The following is a 26675-nucleotide window of genomic DNA, read 5'->3' as shown; positions in this document are numbered from 1 at the left end:
ATTCATTCTCTTTTGTTCATCACGCATGTATTTCTTGTTCTCACTATTTTTATATCATGCGCAAGTAAAAGTTTAATTTTATCACAAAACTCCTGTTCAACGCCAGTGATTTTTTTTCTATTTTTTGTGGAGTATTCATCGGTGGAAACTAATCCCTGTGGTGAGGGAATATCGCCATCTACACTATTTATACCTCAGAAGTCTAGCAAAGACAGGTCGATAAATTCCCAACCTATTTTGTAAGGCTGAAAAAAGACATATGTCCATCAAGTTCAGCCTATTATTCTGCAATGTTGATTAAGAGGAAGGTAACAACCCCATCAGGCAAAATCCAATTGTCATCATTTTAGGGGACAAAAATCCTTCCCGACACTAATATGGCAATTAGAATAAATCCCTTGGTCAACGACTTATCTCCAGTAATTTAGTAACATAACATGTAATACTGTTACACTCAAGAAAGGCATGCAGGACCTTCTTGCACTCATTTAGTACATTCACCATAATAACTTCCTCTGGCAGAGAGTTCCATAGTCTCACTGCTCTTACAGTAAAGAATCTACACTACCGTTCAAAAGTTTGGGGTCACCCAGACAATTTTGTGTTTTCCATGAAAACTCACACTTATATTTATCAAATGAGTTGCAAAATGACAAGAAAATATAGTCAAGACATTGACAAGGTTAGAAATAATGATTTTTATTTGAAATAATAATTTTCTCCTTCAAACTTTGCTTTCGTCAAAGAATGCTCCATTTTCAGCAATTAAAGCATTGCAGACCTTTGGCATTCTAGCTGTTAATTTGCTGAGGTAATCGGGAGAAATTTCACCCCATGCTTCCAGAAGGCCCTCCCACAAGTTGGATTGCTTGATGGGCACTTCTTGCGTACCATACGGTCAAGCTGCTCCCACAACAGCTCTATGGGGTTGAGATCTAGTGACTGCGCTGGCCACTCCATTACAGATAGAATACCAGCTGCCTGCTTCTTCCCTCAATAGTTCTTGCATAATTTGGAGGTGTGCTTTGGGTGATTGTCCTGTTGTAGGATGAAATTGGCTCCAATCAAGCGCTGTCCACAGGGTATGGCATGGCGTTGCAAAATGGAGTGATAGCCTTCCTTATTCAAAATCCCTTTTACCTTGTACAAATCTCCCACTTTACCAGCACCAAAGCAACCCCAGACCATCACATTACCTCCACCATGCTTGACAGATGGCGTCAGGCACTCTTCCAGCATCTTTTCAGTTGTTCTGTGTCTCACAAATGTTCTTCTGTGTGATCCAGACACCTCAAACTTCGATTTGTCTGTCCATAACACTTTTTTCCAATCTTCCTCTGTCCAATATCTGTGTGCTTTTGCCCATATTAATCTTTTCCTTTTATTAGCCAGTCTCAGATATGGCTTTTTCTTTGCCACTCTGCCCTGAAGGCCAGCATCCCGGAGTCGCCTCTTCACTGTAGACGTTGACACTCGCGTTTTGCGGGTACTATTTAATTAAGCTGCCAGTTGAGGACCTGTGAGGCGTCTATTTCTCAAACTAGAGACTCTGATGTACTTGTCTTGTTGCTCAGTTGTGCAGCGGGGCCTCCCACCTCTTTCTACTCTGGTTAGAGCCTGTGTGTGCTGTCCTCTGAAGGGAGTAGTACACACCGTTGTAGGAAATCTTCAGTTTCTTGGCAATTTCTCGCATGGAATAGCCTTCATTTCTAAGAACAAGAATAGACTGTCGAGTTTCACATGAAAGCTCTCTTTTTCTAGCCATTTTGAGAGTTTAATCGAACCCACAATTGTAATGCTCCAGATTCTCAACTAGCTCAAAGGAAGGTCAGTTTTATAGATCCTCTAAACAGCAAAACTGTTTACAGCGGTGCTACCATAATTGCGCAAGGGTTTTCAAGTGTTTTCTAATCATCCATTAGCCTTCTAACACAGTTAGCAAACACAATGTACCATTAGAACACTGGAGTGATGGTTGCTGGAAATGGGCCTCTATACACCTATGTAGATATTGCATTAAAAACCAGACGTTTGCAGCTAGAATAGTCATTTAGCACATTAACAATGTATAGAGTGTATTTCTGATTAATTTAATGAAATTGAAAAAAACTGCTTTTCTTTCAAAAATAAGGAAATTTCTAAGTGACCCTAAACTTTTGAACGGCAGTGTATGTTGGTCTAGAAACCTTGTTTCCTCCATACGTAGAGGATCCGCTCTTGTTATAGTTACAGTCCTGTGTATAAATAGATCATGAGAGAGATCTCTGTTTTGACCTTTGATATATTTATACATTGTTATTAGGTCACCTCCCAGCCGTCTTTTTTCTAAACTAAATAACCTTAATTTTGATAATATTTTTGGGTACTGTAGTCCATCCATTCCATTTGTTACTTTAGTTTCCCACCTTTGAACATGCTCAAGCTCTATTATGTTTTTCTTGTGCACTGGTGCCCAAAATTGTACACAATATTCCATGTGCGGCCTGACTAGTGATTTAAAACCATGTTCCATGCTCTAGAACTATAGTTTTTGAGCGCTTCTTCACTGCCTTCCGGTTTTAGCAATTGAAATGCTTTATTTTTATCATCTATTGCCCCCTTTCCATTTTCATTCATCCACAAAAATGTAAAGGCATTATAACGCTGGTTTAAATTTACCAACTAATGTGTTATGGTATTAAGCAAACCAAGGATGTGGCTTTCCTCAGTCTCATTTTAGACATGCAGGTGTTAAGAATCTTGAGATTTATGGTGTAATTTATACCTTTTGGTAATCCACCACATCATACAACTGGGTAGGGACAGGGGACAATCGCAGTGGGTACCAGTGGTTGGGCGCCCACTTATTTGACATTTCTCGCCTATCCCATGGATAGCTGATAAATGCTAACGGCTGACCACCCCTTTAAAGGACAATGCTTTCATAAGATTTTTCTTTATTGTTCCAGCATCTAATATGAAAAAATGTAAGCAACTTGCAAATAATCCTAATAAAAAATGCTACTATGGAGACCTGCGTGTTCCCATGGTAACACATTACCAACAAACCCTGTGCAGTCTGATCCGGGAGCCATACTTAGGACCGTAAATACTGATGAAAAATACAGTCGTGTGCATGGGGCCTAATGAAGATTTTTTTTTTTCAATTCAGATTCATTAGAACAATGAAAAAAACTGGTTGCGAAGATGGACAGTAATATGATATCTTAACTTACACTATTTCTTTAAAAAAGTTATTTATCTCTAATTAAAGAAATGGCTCTAAATCAGCCATCTTATAGCAAGATAATATTTATTATCAGTTACCTTCAGTTTTATAAGGGTGTAATTTATACCTTTCAGGGCTACAAAGATGTATGAACTAAACACCATTTTTGATCATATTTCATTCTGCTAAAATAAAAAAAACCTTGTTTTTGTGAATTCTGTCCTACACAAAATCCTACCAAACATCTCACATTCTACTATTAGTACAATCATGTCTGGAATATGCGGCATTACTGTTCACAAAGAAATATCTTGATTCATGTTAAACATACATAGTCCAATCTTTATAGTGGTTTTAGACTGATTGCTATCTCATACTTACTTTACTATAAACGGAGAACGAGCTTCTTGTAAAATGTTCTTTTCTGAGTGTATATGTTCTTGTTGCCTATTATCCACAATGTGTCTCTTCTTAATACATTTTATGGCAAACACCAAGTTGCCATTTTTCACTTTCACCTACACAAAAAAACACTGATCATTTGTATCACTACATAAATAAATAATGATACATAAAACTCATATAAAAAAAAAATATATATATATATACACTCCTCAACATTAAAATCACAGCACCAAGAAGGGCAAGCCATGCAGTTATGCAAATCGAGGAAGTAGCAAGTGTCGCTAAGACCTGCAAATGATCGCATTTCAAGCACCTAGCTCCAATCTGTGGCATGTGGGATGCATAAGGCCACGTTTAGACGTGGCGGAATTGCTGTTGAATTCCGCTGTGGACAGTCCCCAGTGGAATTCTGCAGCAGCTGTTTTTACATTTGTTTCTATACATTTTTAGGAAACTTAGTTCAGATGTTGCGGAAAATAACTGTGCAGAAATTAGACTGCAGTGCAGAATTTTCCCTCCGCAGCATGCACATTATGTTGTGGAGAAGCAGCGGAATTTCACTTCGGATTTCAGCCATTGCAATGCAAAAACTGAAATCTGTGTCAAATCCGCTGTGATATCTGCAACGTCTGAATTACCTGTCAAATATGCAAATGTTGGTGCAAATTCGTTGCGTAATTGCCCCGAATCTGCACCAACATTTGCAGCGGAAAAATTATGCCACGTATAAACATGGCCTAAAAGTCAGATTAAAAGCAAACTTTTTTAGCTACATGAAACCTCAAAAATCGGATCTAGTGGTGTGAGATGATTGTGCGATGCCGCCTGTTAATCGACGTGCCAGTTACTGCCACATGTTGCAAACTGAGAGGGACAGAATCCTTGAACTGAGAGACCTTGGTTTATAACTCCTACACTGCTAAGCTGAGATGTTAGCAATGTTCAACGTTGCGTGTCTCGGCGGTTGGGAGAACTCCAACGAATGGGAATGACAGCAAGAGGTGTGCGTAGGCGAACCTGTGCACAGACGGCTCATCTGATTGGAAGAACGGTGCATACTGATCCATTCTGTACTGCAAGTGAAATTGGACATCACATCCCATGCCTAAGGCTGCTACTAGTGTCGACACAAACCATCAGAAAGCGTTTGCAAGACATTGGGCTACGAGTCAAACGTCCAGCTACAGGTGTTCCATTAACCACACGCCAAAGGCTATCATGGTGCACAGGAAAACCTCAATAAAGGCTGGAATGGAGGTCTATCCTCTTCAGCCAGAGTCCCACTTTTGTCTCAGATGCAATGATAGCCGGAGATTGGTCAGGAGAACCTATGGGCAATGGCATAAAGAGGCCTTCACAAGGGACCGTCATACCGGTCCTACTCTCGGGAGTATGGCGTGGGGTGGCATAATATACGCTAGCCGGACATTTATAGTCTTCTTTTCAACTACACTAATAGCTCGGTGTTACATTGATTTGGTCGTGGAACCAGTGGTACAACCATTTCTCCAAAGTGTCCCAGAAGACGTTTTTTAACAGGACAACGCCAGGCCGCATGTTGCTTGTGCTACTGTGAACAGCCTGCGTGGCCTATACGTGCTAGCATGGTCTGCAGCGTCTCTGGACTTTTTTTTCCCATCGAGCACATCTGGGATGTCATAGGTCAGCAATTGCAAATGGAGCTGCCAGCAGCCAATTTTAATGATTTCCATGCCCAAGTGCATTCAGCGTGGCATAACATTCCGCAGTCAACCATTCATAACCTCATTGATTGCATGCTAAGGCGTGTAAGTGCGTGTATTTCTGCGTGTGGTGCTCATACTCGATACTGCATAAATCAAGATGTTTGAAATATTTTGTTGCCATTTTTTTATCATTTGCATATCATGGACATGTCTATCGAACCTGTGATTTCCACAATTCCAAAACTTTTCCTTCTTAGTGTTGCAATTTCAATGTTAAGGAGTGTATATATATCTATATATAGATATATATTCATATATACCGAGCAACAATAACATTAAAACCACCTGGTGGTACGTGTCAAAGTACCATTAACATGAAGGCCAGGACCCAAAGTTTCCCAGCAGAACATTGTCCAGAACATCAGAGTGCCTCCACCAACTTGCCTTATTCCCATAGTGTATCTTAGTGCCATCTGTTCCCCAGGTGTGCGACGCACACGCACTGTTTCGTCCACATGATGTAAAAAAAAAATCTTGATTCATCAGACCAGGCCACCTTCTTCTATTGCGCCATCGTCTAGTTTTGATGCTCACGTGCTTATTTTAGGCTCTTTTGATGGTGCACAGGGGTCAGCATGGACAATCTGACCAGTCTGCAGCTACGCAGCGCCACACACAGCAAGCTGTGATGCACTTTGTGCTCTGACACCTTTCTATCATAGCCAGCATTAACTTATTTCGAAATTTTTGCTACAGTAGGAGGGATGAGATCAGACGGGCATAGCTTTCTCTCCCTATGTGCATGAATGAGCCTTTTGCACCCATGACCCTGTTGCTGGTTCACCAATTTCAACCTCAGCGAACAACTTCCCATTCATTGACAGCAAACTAACATTTTGGAAGAGATAAAGGGCAGGATTTGGTGTCAACTGGCGTAAATTATGGTGCAAATCTTCTGCTGCACTGCCACGGCGCGGGGTGTGGACCCACTGGGCCGTACTGCGTATCGGGATAGCAGCTGGCCAAACAGGTACAGTACAAAGTCTATAGTCCAGAAAGGGTACCTGAGGCAATGTAGACAGTAGCCATGATTCAGGCTGAAGATAAGGCTCCGGCAGTAGAAGGACACCCGGCGGGGTGTGACACAGTAGATGCAGCGGAAGACACAACTTGACTTCAACTGTAGATGGCACAGAGGCACGGTAGCACGGGATACATGGTACAGGCAGCAGGAACGGGTAACACTGGGAACTGGAAAACACTAGGAGACCATTTGCTAGACAAACTTAGGTACACAACAATGCTCAGGCACTGATCAAGAGGGCAGAGCCCTTTTTATAGTCCAGCAGCACTCTGGGCTTGATTGCAGATTTCCTGCAATTGTGCGCGCACTGGCCCTTTATGGCCGTGCACGCGTGGGCACGCACGCCCTGCGGGAGAGAGTCTCTGGACCAGGAAGTGAGTGCCGCTGTCTCTCAAGACGGAGATGCCGCCTCACTCACACGTCCATGGCCGCGGCCGTCAGAGGGTAAGTCAGAACGACGGGCCGCGAACATAGACGTTACAGTATCCCCCCTCTTACGCCCCCTCTTCTTGGGACCAGAGCAGGAGAGAAACTTCACGAGGACAGGAACATCGATGTTCTAATCTGGCTCCCAAGACCTCTCTTTTGGACCAAATCCCCTCCAATCCACCAAATAAAACGTCCTTCTTCCCACTTTCTTGGTGGCCAGGATCTCCCTTACTTCGAAAGTCTCTGACGAGCCGCCAGAGCCACTGCGGAACTAGGAGGCCTGGAGTAGCGTTTCAGGACCACAGGCTTCAGCAGGGAGACATGGAAGGAGTTAGGGATCTTGAGAGTAGGAGGCAGCCGAAGCTTGTAAGACACAGGGTTAATTTGTAGCAGAATTTCAAAGGGTCCGAGGAACCTGGGAGCAAACTTGCAAGACGGCACCCTCATCCGGATATTCCTGGAAAACAGCCAGACCTTTGTACCTGGAAGAAACTGGGGAGGCTCTTGTCTTCTGGTGTCTGCCTTTTTCTTCATGCGGTCCACTGCTAGCAGAATAGAAGATCGGGTCGCTGCCATATCTGTAGAAAGTCCCTGAAGGTAGAGTCAGCTGCAGGCACCTGGGACATAGTAGAGACAGGTAGAGGAATTCGAGGATGTTGGCCGTAGACGATGAAGAATGGGCTGGAGGTGGTGGACTCACTAGTATGGTTATTGTAGGAGAACTCAGCCCACGGGAGCAGCTGCACCCAGTCATCATGCCGCCTAGAGATAAAGTGCCACAGATAGTTCTCCATAATCTGGTTAACCCTCTCGACTTGACCATTTGACTGGGGATGGTAGGCCGAGGAGAAGTCCAACTTTACATCGAGGAGACCGCAGAGTGCTCTCCAAAACTTTGAGGTGAACTGGACCCCTCGATCCGAGACAATATGCAGAGGCAAGCCAAGCAGATGGAAGATGTGTTGAACGAAGAGATCGGCTAGACGAGCAGCAGAGGGCAGACCAGTCAGGGGGACAAAATGAGCCATCTTGGAAAACCGATCCACCACCACCCAGATCACACTGCATCCAGCAGAGAGAGGCAGATCAGTCACAAAGTCCATTGCAATATGTTGCCAGGGGGCATCGGGCACAGGCAGTGGTTGGAGCAGGCCAGCTGGTCTGGAGTGGGCAACTTTATTTGCTGCGCATACCGTACAGGAGGAGACAAAGTCCATGACATCTTTGGGCAGCGTGGGCCACCAGAACTGACGGGCAATTAGGTCTCGGGTTTTACGGGCACCCGTGTGACCTGCCAGCTTGGAACTCTGGCCCCAGCGAAGGATTCTTCCTCTGTCAGCCAGACGTACAAAAGTCCTTCCCGGGGGAATGTCTCTAACTTGCAAAGTGTTGACAAATAAGATACAGGAAGGATCAATAATATTCTGTGCGGACTTCACAGTATCCTCTGTCTCAAAGGACCTAGACAAGGCATCAGCCCTCACATTCTTGTCGGCAGGTCGGTAGTGGAGTTCGAACCGAAACCGAGCAAAGAACAGCAACCACCTAGCTTGGCGAGGATTCAGCCGTTGAGCCGTCTGAAGATAAGTCAGGTTCTTGTGGTCCGTGAAGACCAGGATAGGATGAGCTGCGCCTTCTAGTAGGTGCCTCCACTCCTCCAGGGCCAACTTAATGGGCAGTAACACCTGATCCCCAATCGAGTAGTTGCGCTCTGCGGGAGAAAACAGCTTAGAATAGTAGCCACATACCACCGTCTTGCCTTTCGAACCTCTCTGGAACAAAAGTGCACCAGCACCAACAGAGGAGGCGTCCACCTCTAACAAAAACTGTAGAGACACATCAGGGTGATGAAGAATAGAGGCTGACGTGAAGGCTTTTTTTAAGGTTTTAAATGCGGCTTCTGCTTCCAGAGTCCACACCTTGGCATTCATGCCCTTTTTGGTGAGAGTAGAGATGGGAGGTGTCAATGAAGAGAAGTTGGGAATGAACAGCCGGTAGAAGTTGGCGAATCCAAGGAAGCATTGTATGGCCCTTAAGCCTTGGGGGCGTGGCCATTCCAGGACAGCCTTTATCTTCTCAGGGTCCATTTTGAGACCATGATCAGAGATGATATAGCCCAGGAAAGGTAGAGACTTTTTTTCAAACACGCACTTCTCCAGTTTGGCATAAAGATGATTATCCCTTAATCGCAACAAAACCTGGCGGACATGACTGATGCGTTACAAGATCTGGGGAGAAAATCAAAATGTCATTGAGATACACCACAACACAGACATAGAGGAGATGACGAAAAATGGCATTGACAAATTCTTGAAACACCGCGGGGGCGTTACACAGGCCGAAGGGCATGACCAGGTATTCGTAGTGCCCATCACGTGTATTAAATGCAGTCTTCCACTCGTCACCCTGACGAATCTGGATTAGATTGTAGGCCCCCCGCAGATCTAATTTAGAAAAAAAAAATTGCCCCCCGTATGCGATCAAACAGTTCCAAAATCAAAGGCAATGGGTACCTGTTCTTCACCATGATCTGGTTGAGACCTCGGTAGTTAATGCGGAGTCAGAGGGATCCATCTTTTTTCTTGACAAAGAAAAACCTGGCTCCGACCGGGGATGAGGATTTACGTATGAAGTCCCTCTCCAGATTCTCCTTAATGTAGGCCGACATAGACTGAGTCTCTGGTAAGGAGAGAAGGTATACTCTGCTTCGAGGAGGGGATGAATCAGGAATAAAGTTGATAGGACAATCATAGGCTCGATGTGGTGGCAACGTCTCTGCTTCCTTCTTGTCGAAGACATCTGAGAACAGAGAGTAACAAGGAGGCAACCCTGCCAATGACTGATGCGGATGAGACTGAGGCGGATGGATATGCCACAGACAGCGGTTGAGACACTTGGGACCCCACGGGAGAACCTCTCTGGAGTTCCAATCCAGGACTGGGGCGTGTAGACGGAGCCAAGGCAAACCCAGTGGCACAGGGTTGACGGCCTCGGGCAGGACAAACAGGGAGATGAGTTCAGAGTGAAGAGCTCCCACTTGAAGTCTCAACGGCTTGGTCATCGACAAAACTGGGTCAGGCAGCGGCAGTCCATCTACCGAGGCAACGATCAACGGCCTTTCCAGCAGAACAGTGGGCAACTGAAGAAGATCCACAAGGTCTTGGCAGATGAAATTGGCTGCAGAGCCAGAGTCCAGGTAGGCAGAGACCGGATTGGGCCTCTCGCCGGCGACGATGGTCACAGGAATAAACTGTTTGGAGGAGAGTTCTCTATTTAAATGCGTTGGGGTTTTTGGGCTTCACATGACATCACTTTGACGTGTCTATAGGTAGGGAAAGCAGTTTTCTCCATGTAGCAATACTGTGTTGTCATGCAAGCAGAAAACAAGAAACGACACATATTCAGCCTTTCCTGACTCTGAATGGAACTTTGAGAAGCCGCGGATTTTGGTACTGGAGGTAAATTATGAGAAGATTTACTTTTTAAAGATAGGTTAGGAGGAATCTAATTTTTAGTGGCCGGAAAAAGCCTTTAAGCCTTATTTATATAAAACAGAAAATAAATTTTAACCTCAAAAATGGAAAGATTAGGTTTTACTGCAGTTAATACCAATATCTCACTCCCTCTAGGTCATACTTAGGCTAGATGATTCATTTAACATTGCATTGCACTAACTTAGGCTCTATTCATATCTGCATTGTGGCTTCTGTTTGTAACGGAAGCCACGTCGAAGTACAGGATCCGGCAAAGAAAATAGCAGCGCCTGACTAACTCCATTGATTTACAATGGAGTCCATCGTATTCTGCCAAAGTACTTTTCTACCAGTACTTTTTTAAGGCAAAACTAGCTATTTTTGCCATCAAATTTGAGGGAATCTGCAACGGAGGGTCTGAACGGAGCCTTGAACGCAGATGTGAACATAGCCTTAGACAGTTGTTTAACCCCTTAACAACTGCTGTATAGCCTTTTTATGGCGGCCGTTCAGGGTAGTTCTTCTGAAGTACCGCCTTTTTACGACAGCACTTCAGAAGAGCTTTTCCCACATCGTGCAGCGATCTCCTGAAGAACGGGCTGTTGCTAACAGAGCACTAACAGTGGTCTCCGATCATATTTAACCCCTCAGATACAGCGCTCAAGAGCGAGCACCGCATCTAAGTGGTTTTAGAGGGAGGGGGCACGTATTTGGTATCGCCGTGTCCGTAATGACCCCAACTATAAAACAATTACATTATTTAACCTGCACGGTGAACGCTGTAAAAAATAAAATAAAGAACAGAATTGCTGTTTTCTGTTCATCCCACCTTCATAAAAATTTGATATAAAGTGATTAAAAAGTCGCATGTACCCAAAAATGGTACCAATAAAAACTACAAGTCATCCCGCAAAAAAACTCTTCATACAGCTACATCGGTGGAAAAATAAAAAAGTTATGGCCCTTAAAAATGGTGACACAAAAACAAATAATTTAAAAAAAAAAGTGTTTTTACTGTGTAAAAGTAGTGAAACATAAAAAAACTATACAAATATGGTATCGCCGCAATCGTAACGACCCACTAAATAAAGTTATTATGTTATTTATACCACACGGTAAACGGCATAAAATTAAGATGCAAAAAAGAATGGCGAAATTTCAGTTTATTTCCAGTACCCCACTAAAAAAGTTAATAAAAGTTAATGAATACATTATATATACCCCAAAATGGTGCTATTAAAAAATACAACTTGTCCCGCAAAACAAAAGTCCTAATACAGCTATGTCAACGTAAAAATAAAAAAGTTATAGCTCTTTGAATGCGACGATGGAAAAACTGAAAAAATTGCTCGGTTATTAAGGTTTAAAATACCTTCGGTATTAGGGTAACGCCACACGGAGCAGCCCTGACACGGTCGCAACGTGGCTAACAACCGCTCCGGCACCATGTTCGGTGCGGCTGTCGAACAGCCTGTTAGTTGCCGCATATTAACGCGGGTAAACCGTCCCTTTATCTGCAAAAACGTGCGGCCATGAAATATTACACCCTTTATGGCTGCACGATTTTGCAGGTTACAACAAGTTACCCCTTATTCATTCTCTATGGCAGTGCCGGAAAAAGCCAAACACTGCACTCGGCTATCTCCGGCGCTCCCATAGAGAATGAATGGAGCGGCAGTGCGCCTGAGCATGTAACCGGAATACCCCTTAACAAGGTATTTGACAGAAAATCACGGACTGTCTGAACGGCCCCATTCACTAACATAGGTCCGTGCGACGCGCGTGAAAATCACCGACATAATACACGTTCGTGTGAATAAGGCCTTAAGGGGTTAAAAGGCAATAAAATATCTTACAAGCTCCACTCTCCCGAACCCACCGACACCCAATGTGGTGATAATCTCGAGGTCATGGAATGGTGAAGAAGAGGAAAATTTTGAAACGGTTTCCATCATCTGAATCATTTCCAGTGACACCATCTTGTCAATATGTCGTTCTGTGGATTTCCTAGAGAAAGTAAAATCACACATTTACACATAGTTACAATTATCAGAGAGGAGCTATCACTATATAGTGGAGGTTGTATTTACATAGTAAGGCCCTGTTCACACGGAGGAATATGCAGGCAGAAAAAATCCGCCTCAAAATTCCTTCATGATCTTTGAGGCTAATTTTGACCTGCCTGCACTTTCCTGCTCTGGTTTTCGTGGCGTTTTCGCCCACGGCAATTGAGCGAAAATCCCTTTCTCTGCCTCCCAATGATTTCAATGGGCGGTCAGAGGCGGAACCGCGGCAAGAACATGCCACTTTTTTTCCCCGCCAGCGGCTAAAATCTGTTGTGGAAAAAAACGCCTCCGCCACCCTATGAAATCAATGGGAGACGGCTTTGGATAGTTTTTGGGGCTGATTCCGACGTGGTTTCCATGTCAAAGTCAGCTTCAAATAACTCTGTGTGAACTGGCCCTAAGGGGAAGAAATACATTTATTAAATAGAAAATAATTTACGGCACAAGCATCCATTTGTAATTTGGCCCATTTCATGCAAATGAGGTAACCTGATAGAGAAGTCGCTGCTGGGCTGCCCCAACATGTTCCCAACATCCTTTGCATTAGTAACATTAATTTCCATTGAACCATAGCCCCATCTCATGAGATTGCCTAATTTTACCAGCAGTGAGCAATGTAATCAATAGAATGTATTTTATTCTTGTTACTATGGCTACAATTTCCCTCTAGTCTATACTTGATATACTTATATACAGATGCGCTATATTATGTTTGTGTTGTTTAGTAAGCATGCAGATTATTTTTTTTATGAAGACAACACAATCACAGTGGAATTATTTTTCCCTAGACGTAGCCATAGCATCTAGAATAAAACCATCCACTGCTGGCTGCATTCAGGTACGTGGAAAATGTACGTACAATAAAAAGAAGGTTTTACTGCAAAGTAGTGTGGTTCTCAAATTAATTGTCAATAGCTGCGCGGTTTTGTAGGTAGAACTGCAGGTTATCTGCATAACCCCGCGTCCATTAATAATCGCGTGCAAGGGGAGACAAAGTTAACGCTACCGTTGTATAATAGGAGTAGTTTCACCAAGTTTTTTTGTCCCTATCAGGGGTTTCACTATCACTTTGGTGGTGCTCAGCATATAAAATAGTATTTGTAATGTAAAAGTAGTGAGGGGGGGGGGGGGGACATGCAGCACTCACCATATCAATAAAAACTTCATTTCTTTAGTATGGCATCTTTAAAAATTGAAATTTCTTAGGAAGGACAAAGCAGACAGCAAATAAGTAACAACCTGTTTCACGCTAAATAGCGCTTCTTCTGACCTAACTTACCTGGTGTCCCTGACATAATTTTGAAGCCCCGCTCAGCGCCATCACCAACACAACCACTCAAACTTCCTGCGCGCACCAGCCAATTGTAGAGCAATTGAGCCAGTGCGTCATTGAACTGGTCACGTGACGGCGAGATGAGAACATTGCGCCAGTCACCTGACCGCTCGGCCAAGATCTATGCTAATTCTAAGGGAGGAACCTACAAAAAGGTGGGCCATGTCTATTACTACCCCGTCATCCCACTCTGTCACATGACTCATAGGAGATCAACAGAGAGGAGATGACGATTGAACGCCTATTAGGCGGTAGAAATTACTTTTTCAGACCTCCCATAAAGAAAGGTATGCAATTAACTTCTGCCGATACGGAAAGGAGTTTTCAGGTCCGGAACATAGAGGAGACCGTATATTTATTTATACATGACAACTAGGGGTAATTAGTGGATGCTTTACTTAAGTATATCCACAAACAAATTTACTATTTATCCCCCTCTTTCCTACCCTCTGTACTACATGACTAAGTAGTACATTAAAACAAAAACCACAATCCCTATAAAAAAAGGGGGTCTCCTCTATGTTCTGGACCCAAAAACTCCTTTCCGCACCGGGAGAGCTTTCTTTATGCTTTCTCCTTCTAAGAAATGTCCAATTTTAAAGATGCCATAATAAAGAAATTAAGTTTTTATCAATATGGTGAGTCGCATGTTCCTCTCTCCCTTCTCCCCATTAATAATCAATATGAAAAACAAGCATTCGGCAGCATCGTGGCTGAGTCTCGGCCGCCCAGGGGCCACTAAGTCTGGCCTTACCATAATCTTACAACGTTTTAAGAGCTTTTATAGAATTGATTACATTTAGGGTATGTTCACACAGCCTATTTACGGACGTAAATCGGGCGTTTTTGCCCCGAATTACGCCCGAAAATAGCGCCTCAATAGCGCTGACAAACATCTGCCCATTGAAAGCAATGGGCAGACGTTTGTCTGTTCACACGAGGCGTAAATTTACGGGCCGCTGTCAAATGACGGCGCGTAAATAGACGCCCGCGTAGAAGAAGTGACCTGTCACTTCTTTGGCCGTAATTAGAGCCGCTATTCATTGACTCCAATGAATAGCAGCGCTAATTACGGCCGTAATTGACGCGGCGTTCAAGCGCCTGCACATGCCGGTACGGCTGAATTTACGGGGATGTTTTCAGGCTGAAACATCCCCGTAATTTCAGCCGTTACGGACCCCCGCCGTGTGAACATACCCTTATAGTGTCTGTGTACACCTTTGCACCTAATTTATTTTCATTGCTCTAATGCATCTGAACTAAAAAATAAGGCCCCTCCATGGTTTCAGACTACAAACAAGCCCTGTGTAATCTGATCCTGCATTTATATGTTAAGCTGGCCATACACTAAAGTTTTTGACTAGCCACAAAGGCCAATCTGCTGTGTTGGATTTTTTTCCGTAGTTGCCGAGTACAGTAGTTGGAACATCATTCGGGCTATATGATAGATCATCATCCCATTGATATCAAAGTGTACAGATCAAGGCAGCGATTGATTGGTAATATGTCCTTTAACTTGGTGTTGTCATCCAAAATAAGAACCAACCATAAACAACAAGTCGTTCAGAAAATAAATGGCCAGCTTTATACTCTTCCAACTGTCCCCTACTTATTGCTAACCTACTGAATATGTTATCAAAAAGTTGCAGACAGATGGAAGTATGACTGCAGGATCAGACTTTACTGAGATGCTTCTGTCTTTTTCTTGTATACCACAATACATCACAAGCAAGATCTGTTGACACTCATGTTTGTGTAATCTCACATTGAAGCAGCAAGTCTTTACATGCATGATCCTCCACAACTGTTACTTCTAATTGTTGCATAAGACATTACACTTGCCAACTTTTTATTTTGTTTGTAAGAGTTCTTTTTTTCAGTAGCCAGATGTTACATTTTTGCGAATGCGATTTTCGAAATTTTTAATTTATCTTTTTTAAAACTCTGCTCTTGCATTTTTGTTGCATTTTTCCTCCTTGATTCAGTTACGCAAAAGCACATGTAAAGAATTCAGTCATGGTTTCTATATGCAATGCCCAGGAACTTTTGTCAGGATTTTTTTTTTCCTTTAGTGCATCTGTAGGTGCCAACAGCCTGAGAGACACATGTCAGGGATTAAAGGAATTGTATAGTCAAAAATATTGGTGGCATATCTCAGTCAAGATTATGCCACCAATGTCTGAATAGCGGGGGTCCAACCGTTGTGTCTACCACCGTTCGAGAGAACAAAGTGGCAGCGATCAGACCTCTACTGATCAGACATTGGTGGAATTTGGGAAGAGAAAAGTACTTGATCCAGCGCTATTAAAAGGAAAATTCTTCCAACTTTATTGTACGTTTCATTTAAAAATGCAATGAGCACAAACCAATGCAGCAAACCTACGCGTGTCTCGCCATGATTAAGAACGAGTTATTCCTTTGAAACGCGTAGGCTTGATGCATTCACCCCTTCTAGACCTTAAGAGGTTATGAGCCACATGTGGCTCATGAGCTACTGGTTTAGGAACACATTATTATTTTTTTCAGTTATGTTTTTTTTTTCTTTTTGGAACTGTAAATGAATGAATCTTTAGAAAATGTGCAAAAAAATTATTGCAAATATTAATCTTGTATATTTTTGTATTGTGGCAATTTTAGCAAATTTAGCCTTTTGATTATATATTTTCTAGAACAGATGAGTTTCCTTACAATGGAAACAGTTAATAAAGAACTGTTGCATTTTTTAATGTTTTATATATATCCTGAAACTCCAATTATGTTACTTTTACAGATATAACCTGCCATGGTATAAACCAGTTTTACAAACATTGTCAAAAGAAGCTTACTTGGCATGGCGTCTTTCATCATCCAGTGTCAGGTTGGCCACATAGCCCTCAAGGTACTTTTGAAGTTCTTCATAAGTTCCAACTGTCTGATTAAAAGTTCTTAAGCAAAAAATGTTACATTGTTAAGTAATGGAGAGAATCTGCCTCATGTCATGTAACCAAGAGGTGCAGTAAGAGTTCTTACAGGATTACGTAAGGTATGTGTAGCTGAGGACCCCCCTCTTTGTACACTAGCTTGTAAATCAAGGTAATAACAACATGTTTATTGACAAAGAGACATTATACATGCCCTTTAACTTTGTTTCCTTTCAGCCATCTTATATAATTCTGTGATTTTTGTGTTTTGTTTTTTAATAAACTGTAAAGATATATTTAATCTTAGAGAATATGACCCTATACCAACGTTTGCTCCTTGAGTAAGTTCATATTCTACTAGTTACTTTATTTTAGTTACCCAATTGTGTGCTTTAAAATGTTTCAATAAAAACTGAACTTGCAAAAAGTACAAAATATTGCATGTTTGCTTGTAGGGGAATAGGTAAGTTAATAAAGGGGGTCCCTAGTTCAGGACCCTCATCAATTAGACAAAGTGTAGAGTGACTACAAGTAAGGTCACTCATTCTAGAGCTGTGATCAGCGTAATTCAGGGAACTCTTCTAAAAAAAAGGCTATGGTAAAAAGCACACAAGTCCCTTTAAATTGATATGGATCAAAACATTATGGGCAGATTTACTAAGACTGGCATTTCATATGCCAATCTTAGCTTTCTGCTCCGCTGCAGTAAGATGCACAGATTTTTTAGGAGGCGCACACCTCTTAATAAATTTGTTACATTTTTCTACTGGCCATGTGCCACAATCCCTTTCCCCCCCTCCCGATTGTACATAAAATGGAAAAAATGTACTCACCTCACTGCTCGCTTCTCCCGCACCAAATTTTCCCAGGCTTCCACATTAGGCTGCGGCACATACAAGTTCCTGACGGAGCGTCAGTATAATATATGCAATGCAGGCATTCAGCACAAGACATCCAGCGCCAGGATGTTGTGTGCTGCATTACATATAAAGCCCTAACGCTGCCCAACATCAAGACGTTGTATGCGCCACGGCCTGGCGTGGGCGCCTAAGAACATCCTGGGGGAGAAGCGGAGTGGTGAGCAGAGTAATTTACATTTTTTTTATTTAATTTAATTTTTTTTTTACGATCATGGGGGTGGGGCGGTACAGGGCCTGCCTGTACACCACTTCATAGTGAAATCTACGCCAGCCAGCTAATTTGTCGCACCCCCTTTTACTAAAATCCACCCACTTTTTAGAAAGGGGGTGTGAGTGGCAATTTTCTACACGACTTTTCTACGCCAGAAAACGGGCATTGGATAGTTGATAAATTCCCCCCTATGTGTATACTTTCAAACTCACATTCTAGCATACATTTCAGTTCATTCTATACATCACACGTTTTAAACAATCATATTTGCGATATAATAAATATCAATTATTCTTTATATATAAGCAGCACAGGTATTTATTGGAAATAAATCTTTAAATAAACACAACATTGTAAGGCTCAATGCACACGTTGCGTATTACGTGCGTTTTTTCCACGCGGATTTGCGTGCGGCAAATCCGCAGCGTAATACAGTACCAGCATAGTCAATGGAATTCCAGGAAGTCTCATGTATACGCTGCAGTATTTTTCGGGATGGAAATTGATCTGCCGTGCGTTTTTTAGAATCTGCAGCATGTCAATTTATCTTCCGTTTCCGCTTGCGAATTGTATCTGCCCAGTGCTGTGGAAAATCGGACCATTCCCGCAGCATGAAAACACGCCGAAAAACACATAAAAACGTAAAAAAATGCATCAAAGAACGCTCGATCCGGTGCGGTTTTTTACCTGCGAATTTCCTGCGTATCGATGCGGTTTTGGTGTGTATTTTCCGCACCAAAATATTCAACATGTGCATGTAGCCTAAAGGTCTGAACCAACTTTTCAAAGTGTTTATAATACATCATTATTCTTTATGATTTAAGTTTGTTTTTTGCTACCTCCCTTCCCCACTGAGGCTCATTTGAACAAATATTTTAATTTCCAAGAAACTGTTAACAGTTGATATTAAACTATAGGAAAACAAGAGTAAGGAAAGAGTTTGCACTACTCACTCTCTATCCATGACTAGGCACTCCACCTCATTGTCATCTGCGATAATATTAGCTGATCTGACATCATCACTGCATGCAAAACAGATGACGTAAATTAGGATTAAGAATCTCGTTAGTAAATGTATTATTTTTATTGTTACTCATATTATTACTATAATCATAAACCGTTAGTTTATATTCATGTAAGGAGATGAAAGGAATCATGTAAAAGCTACTATATTACTCCAGCTACTGCAGATTTGCAGAATTGGATCAACAAAAAGCATGTATAAAGCTTTCCTTTATATTTCTCCTCTAGTCATGATCAACTCCTGAGATAGATAGATAGATAGATAGATAGATAGATAGATAGATAGATAGATAGATAGATAGATAGATAGATAGATAGATAGATAGATAGATATGATTGCCTATGTTCACTTTTATGAAACATTGGCCAAATCCAAGATATCAATTTTCCAAAGTTTAACCAAACATTATATCAAATTATCGTTGTGGTGTATAAAGGCACGTAGAAGATAATACACAATTTCTGACCTGATTAGGGCCTTTTCACCGAAGTACTCCCCTTTTTCTAGTGTTTTAATTAGCTGCGACTCGTCAAACCCTTCAGTACCTTGTGTGACTTTCACCTAAAATGGATACACATTTAATAGAAAAAATATTACACAGAAACAAATACAGATTGTAGTAGCTGTACTTAAAGGGTAAGCTAGCCATTAGATGAGTGGGGGTTCAAAGGCTGGGACCCTACTGATTGTCCTTCCCTACGAGCATGTCTGCGGTGGGAAGGAGTTGTATGGAGCAATGGCCGAGCATGTGTAATGCCAGACATTACAATATTACGGGAGGTGTGGTAACTGCTGTTTCTTTATATTGTTACCTTTTGCTTTTGTATAAATTGTAGAAGTCCTAGTTTTAATTTTCTTTATTCATATACTTTCTTTACACCTTAAAGGGGTATTCCAGCCTCCAGCATTTTTCAACTATCCAGTGGATAAGTGAAAAATGCTGAAGGGTGGAATACCCCTTTAAGCTCTCTTCACATCTGCTATGGATACCAACGAAGCCCGACAGACCCCATTGACTTATAATGGAGACCATCGGGTTCTGTCGTCCGTCATCCGTCTGTATTTCTCCCATCAAATTTGATGGAATCTACAACAGAGGCTCCAAACAGAGCCCTCATTTTGTGCTGCAAGAACAGCTGTATTGAGTAGATCCTTGGGTCTCACCTTCCTGGGAATTCTTGCTCCACTGGGAGCTCCAATTACTGGGCACGGATTGGATGATGGGTAATAATTGCTATTTCAGATTTGGCTAGATTTTGTGATTTGACTTTATTTTGCCGTGCCACATCTGTCACAGGCAGATAAACTTTGTATACATTTTTGCCTATACAATGCTGTGAAATTTATTTGCTCCACACCCAATTTATTAGATTTTTGCCAATTTGTCACACAAGACACCACAATTAAACACAAAATGCAGCTTTAAAATGATCATTCCATTTATTGAATATAAAGATTTATTTAAAACTTACAGTATATCACCCATGGAAAAAAGTAATTGCACCGTAAACCTAATAACTGGTTGTCGCACACTTGGCAATAACAACTGAAATCAAACATTTACGATAACTTACCATGAGTCTTTTACATCTCTGTGGATGACTTTTGGTCCACTTTTCTTTGCAGAATTGTTGTAATTCGGTTACATTGGAGAGTTTGAGCATGAACTGCCTGTTTAAGGTTTTGCCACTACATCTCTATGAGATATAAGTCAGGACTTTGACTCGGCCGCTCAAAAAAAACCTTAATATTGTTTCTTTTGAGTCATTCAGAGGTGGATTTTCTTGTGTGCCTCGGATCATTGACCTTCTACATAATCCAACTGCGCTTGAGCTTTAGCTCACAAGTTGACAGGCGGACCTTCTCCTTCAGGATTTTCTGATAGGGAGAAGAATTCATGGCTCCATCAATTATGACACGTCGTCCAGGTCCTGCAGAAGCAAAGCAGCCCCAGACCATCACATTATCACCACCATGATTGACTGTTGGTATGATGTTCTTATGGTGGAATTAGCTTTACGCCAGATGTAACGAGATCCATGTCTTCCAAAAAGTTCCATCTTTGACTCATCAGTCCACAGATTATTATCCCAAAAGTCTTGGGTCCATCTAAATTATTATTTTTTGGACAAATGCGAGATGAGTCTTTGTGGTTTTTTTGGTCAGCAATTGTTTGTGCCTTACAACTCTTCCATGGATGCCATTTTTGCTTAGGGGCCTTTCTTATTGTGGCATCGTGTACATTGACCTTAATTGAGGTAAGTTCTTTGGATTTTTATCTGGTTTCTTTTGTGGATTTTTCTGGGATGAGTTGTCGATGCACTCTTAGTGAGACTTTGTTAAGTCGGCCACTCCTGGAAAGGTTTATCACTGTTCAAAGTGTTCTCCATTTGTGGATAATGGCTCTCACTGTGGTTCAGTGGAGTCCCAGAGCCTTAGCAATGGCTTTGTAATCCGTTTCCAGACTAGTAGTAATGACTTTATTTTGCATCTGTATTTGAATCTCTTTAGAAAGTGGCATTATGTGCTGCTTTTTGAGACATTCTATCCTGCTTCCCATTGCCGGACACGTTCTATTTAAGTGATGTTTAGATTCAACATGTCTGGCAGTAATCATGCCTGGGTGTAGTTAGTGAAATTTAACCCAATTGTTAAAGAGGACCTGTCGCTAGGTCATATAAATTGAACTGGTTAACTGATCTGAATAGAGCTGTCTCCCTGATTTCAGCACTGTTTATTTTGTTTTTTCCTAGACCCCCATTCCAGAGATATGGCCCACTGTTGTGTTGGCTCCACATAAGCTAATTTTCTGTAGTTAGCCAACAGGGCGTGAACTACCCACTGCCTTGTGCTGATTGGTCAGCATCAGAGGCAGAGAAATTAGCTCCACCCCATTGGTTAACTATAGCAAATTAACATATAGAGAGCCAACACAACAGTGGGCCATATCTCTGGAAAGAGGGGGTGGTCTAGAAAAAAAAACCAGCACTGGAATCAGGGAGACAGCGATATTCAGGTCAGTTAACCAGTTCAACTTATATGACCTAGTGACAGGTCCTCTTTAACTCAATTTGATTAAGGCCTCATGCACACTTCCGTCGGCCGTTGAACGGCCGTTATTGATGGTCCCGTCACGCACCGGCTGCACACGGATGGCTTCCATGTGCAGCCCGTTGTTTCACGGACCAAATTCAATGAGAAGGCCGAGACTGTTCTGTCAAAAACGGGCAGGAGTAGGACCTGCTCTACTTTTGATGGAATGGCCGCACGGTTCCGTTAAAACAACGGAAGTGTGCATGGCCCCATTGAAATGAATGGGTTCAGGGTGCTATCCGTGACAACAACGGATAGCACCCTGAAGGAAAAAACTGACGTGGGCATGGGGCCTAACTGGTTGATTTTGTTGATTTTCAGGTAGGGCTGAACTGCATTTTCCATCATTTAAAAACTGCATTTTGTGTTTACTCGGGTTATCTTTGTCTAATATTAAAAGTAGTTTGATCATCTGAAACATTTAATTGTGACAAATATGCAAAAATAGAAGACATTTTTACAGCACTGTATAAAATTCTTCCGCGTCTTGCAGCTCTTTAACAGTTAGCCTTCTTCACTCTCCAGGAGAGAGAAGAAGACTAAAGAGTTAAAGCAAAACTTTTAGTACCTTATCTGCCGAGAAAAACTAGCACACTGGCTCTGTTATCTCTGGGCAGAAGCTAACGGAGGGAGGAGGAGGGGGGAGGTGCCGACACACGTGGGGGAGAGAGAAAAGTGCAGACTGCTTCATTGTGAGCAGAGCTGCACTTGTAACTTTAGCTTCATAAAAAAAACACGTTTGTTTTATGAAACTAAGTCAAAGAGGTGTCGGCACTTGTAAAGAGAGCCGACACATAGATTAGTGCAGAGCTGCTCACGCTGAAGCAGCCTGCACTCATTAAACCCTGATGCACGCTGCAAACGCCTATAAACGTGCTAACTGCACAGTTAAAAGGTATATAGCCATATGGCCGTCGTGAAGAGGGGGCCCCGGTGCTAGCGACAGCCACCCCCTTTTGCAGTAATTGTACCTGCGTCTATAGCACGCAGGCACAAATACATGCATTAGTGCTGGATAGCTGGGCACGATCCGTGCCCGACCATTCAGCACCTTGCAATGACACTGTTTGGCGGAGCAAAATTACTTGTCCCGCCAATCAGCTCCTTTCAACGACGCTATCGCGCCGTTCCGTGCTTGAAAGGCGCTGATTGACGGGGCAAGTCATTCTGCCCTGCCAATCAGCACCTTTGAACGACGCGCTGCTTGCGTCGTTCAGCTCCAGCAGACCTGCTCAGAAGAGAGCAGATCTGCATTGCCACCGGACAGTGTGGGAACGGGATCAGGGTGAGTATGTAATTATTTTTCTACTAAAACTGTGAGTGGCGTTATCTACAGTGGGGGGCTCTATCTACAGGGGGGGTCGTCTATATGTGGGGATTATGGCCACTATAAACAAGGGGGGTCTGTATGTGGGGCATTATCTACAGCGGAGGTCTATATGTGGGGATGTGGGGCACTATATAAAGGGGGGGTCTATATGTGGGGCACTATCCCCTATATACATTGGGGGTCTATATGTGGTGCACTATATACAGGGCGTCTATATGTGGGGCACTATATACAGGGTGTCTATATGTGGGGATGTGGGCCACTATATACAGGGGGGGTCTATATGTGGGGCACTATATACAGGGGGGTCTATATGTGGGTATGTGGGCCACCCTATACAGGGGGGGCCTATATGTGGAGATGTGGGGCATTATCTACAGGGGGGGCTATATGTAGGGCACTGTCTACAGGGATGGGCTAAATGTTGGACACTATAGACAGGGGGAGCTATATGTGAGGTACTATCTACAGACACAGTGTATGATAGTATTATAATCAGGGACACGGTGTATTATAGTTAGAGGTGCAGTGTATGGCGCTTTATTATATTTAGAGGTGTTGAGACTTTTAAATTTGCTTATAGGTGCAGAAATGTTTTAAAAGTGAGAAGCTGAAGACATCTGAGGGGAAAACTGCAGAAATGGGTCATGGCCGGGAGAAATCCATCATAAAGGTCTGGACCAGAGGGAGAAAACTAGAACTAGAATCTGAAACGTCACCGGTGAGTCACTTAATGTAAATGTTTATTCTGCCTCTGTTCAGTAATGTAGTCACTGTGTGATCTGCAGCGAAATGATGGGCGGCATGATATTTTTTTGTGAAATAGCATCTCCCAGTATATCCTTACCATTGTTCGGGCCATGCTGGGAGCTGTAGTTTTACGCCGTACAAACCTATACGGCAGGGGTTGCACTAAATTGAGCTGTATTTGTTCTGGTGTTGTATATATGTACTGAGCTTGGTTCTGGGGATGTATATATGTACTGAGCTTTGTTCTGGTGTTGTATATATGTACTGAGCTTGGTTCTGATGCTGTATTTAAGTACTGAGCTTTGTTCTGGTGCTGTATATATATGCAATGAGCTTGGTTCTGGGACTGTATATATAAGTACTGAGCTTTGTTCTGGTGCTGTATATATATGCAATGAGCTTGGTTCTGGGACTGTATATATAAGTACTGTGCTTTGTTCTGGGGATGTATATATGTACTGAGCTTGGTTATGGTGCTGTATATATGTATTGAGCTTGGCTCTCGTGCCGTATATATGTATGAGGTTGGTTCTAGTGCTGTATTTATGTACTGAGCTTGGTTGTGGTACTGTATATATGTCAGAGCTTGGTTCTGGATCTGTAATTATATAGGATATATTTTCAATAACAAAATTGCAGGGCATATGGAATTGTTCTCAATTCATTGAATATTTCCTGGGAACCCGTCTGGTAGTTTTAACCCCTTGAACCGCCACCATGCGGTAATACATGACCTGACAATATTTCCAAATGCATGTTTTTTTCAGAAAAATCGTTAAAATCCACTCTTAAAACGGCGCGCACTATATGCTAATTACTCATTAAAGGGTCATGTTGCGGTGCCGCTATCCTGAAGAGTCACATTGTCCTGCCTCCAAACCCACCTTTCCATGTTTGATTGACATCCCCCTGGCTGATACAACTTTCTCGAATGCGCCATTGCCTTGTGGCACGATACACAAGGGAGGGCTGTGTGGCACTATACACAAGGGGGCTGTGTGGCACTATACACAAGGGGGAGCCTGGTGGCACTATACAAAGGGCTGTGTGGCACTACTAAGGGGGGGCTGTGTGGCACTATTTACTAGGGGGGCTGTATGGCACTATTTACAAGAGGGAGGGCTGTGGCTCTATCTACAGGGGTCTGTGTGTGGTGCAATCTACAGGGGTCTGTGTGTGGCACTATCTACTAAGGGGGGGCTGTGTGGCACTATCTACTAAGGGGGGCTGTGTGGCACTATATACAAGGGAGGGGGTTGTGTGGCACTACATACAGTGGGAGCTGTATAGCGCTATATACAGAGGGGCTTTATGGCGATATCTACTGGGGGGCTGTATGGCACTAGCTACAAGGGGGAGGTGGGGGGCGCTATCTACAAGTGAAGTGTGACGCTGTCTATAGGGGGGCTGCTTGTGGCACCTGGCGGGCCCCAGTCAAGAGTTTGCTATGGGGCCCAGTCTTTCCTAGTTACGCCCCTGTTCCTGGACTTTTGGTCACATTTCAATATTACATTTAATTGTGTTCAGAATAGTACCTGTGAACTTATATTACATTGAATACTAGAACTCCATTTTCACGTGTTCTGACAAATTTTGTTACAATTAGCTTTTTGCTGATATTTGCCAAAGAATATAAAATGGGGAAGCTTGTTACACAAATGCAAGCTAAGAAAACATTATCAATAAGCCTAAAATGAAAAGCTGTGGGTGGCTTTATTATTAAACTCAATTTCACTTCATAAACACCAACTTTTGCCTTTACTTCAACTTATATAACTTTAATGTTGTTCTCATTTTTAAAGTAATGTCCTTTTAATAATTTCATTATTTGCTGTATAATGTTAACCCCTTCCCTAAAAATCGCTGCGCCAGTAATCAGCTGATCGCCGCAGTTATGACTCTTAGAACCCCCTGCAATCAGCTATTATAGCCAGGTAAGCTCCCACTGACCATACATGTAGTATTACATGCCAGTCATTCAAATGAATGCCCGACCATGTAATACATGAATGAGTGGGTCCACCAGATTGGTATCCGCTATTATTTTGCAGCTCTCTGCAGTAAATCATAGAACGGGAGCCAAAGCAGGGGGCCCCCCTCTATGACGTGCATATGCACTAATAGGACATATGGACAGCGGGTGGTCTTTATCAGACAACTTTTTAATGGAAATTTCTAGTATTTTATATACTATATATCAAAAAAATAACAGAGTAGGACACCTTTTTACAGTGTTTTAAAAATATTCTGTTAAAATTTGGTCCCTGAATACATATCATCCATAAGATTCTTATATGTGAGGTACTTCCACACATACCTATCTTCAGATACTGCCTATAGAGGATATACTCAATTTACATTAAACGCATAACATGTTAAGAAATTATATAAATTTAAATGCAAAAATGTTCCCAGATAAGTAACATTTGGACATTTAGAAACATTACCACACCCAATAAAAAAAGATAGGAGTATATGCTCAGCACTAAAGAACAAGCCAAAATATCAATCTTTGAAGTCAAGTGAACGTGAACTTCAAGGGAATGTATTAATTTTTATTTTATTTTTTTACTAATTAAAACCAGAAACTGAAACATATATAATCATAACATTACATATATAATCTGCTTTTATTATCTGATTGTAAATTATTTTTTTATTTTTTTTTGTACATGATTATGGGGCAGCCATCTTGCCTGAGCTGGTGTTAACAGCATTTAGAGATATGCTTTACAGCAGCCATGGACCAAAAGAAACAATAGAC

General features: G+C 42.3%; 1 protein-coding gene across 1 annotated transcript in view; it reads right to left on the bottom strand.

The window, feature by feature from the left end:
• The window catches only part of PRKG2 (protein kinase cGMP-dependent 2), a 100803-nt gene that overhangs the window by 46663 nt on the left and 27465 nt on the right, over positions 1–26675 (bottom strand). The window contains 5 exon segments of the mRNA XM_075849836.1: positions 3590–3726; positions 12141–12291; positions 16509–16607; positions 18668–18736; positions 19205–19299. Of these exon segments, the coding sequence (XP_075705951.1) occupies positions 3590–3726; positions 12141–12291; positions 16509–16607; positions 18668–18736; positions 19205–19299 (551 nt within the window).

The sequence above is a fragment of the Rhinoderma darwinii genome, chromosome 1, assembly GCF_050947455.1.
Source record: "Rhinoderma darwinii isolate aRhiDar2 chromosome 1, aRhiDar2.hap1, whole genome shotgun sequence".
Taxonomy (NCBI): domain Eukaryota; kingdom Metazoa; phylum Chordata; class Amphibia; order Anura; family Rhinodermatidae; genus Rhinoderma; species Rhinoderma darwinii.
This window is presented reverse-complemented; position numbering and strand designations above follow the sequence as displayed.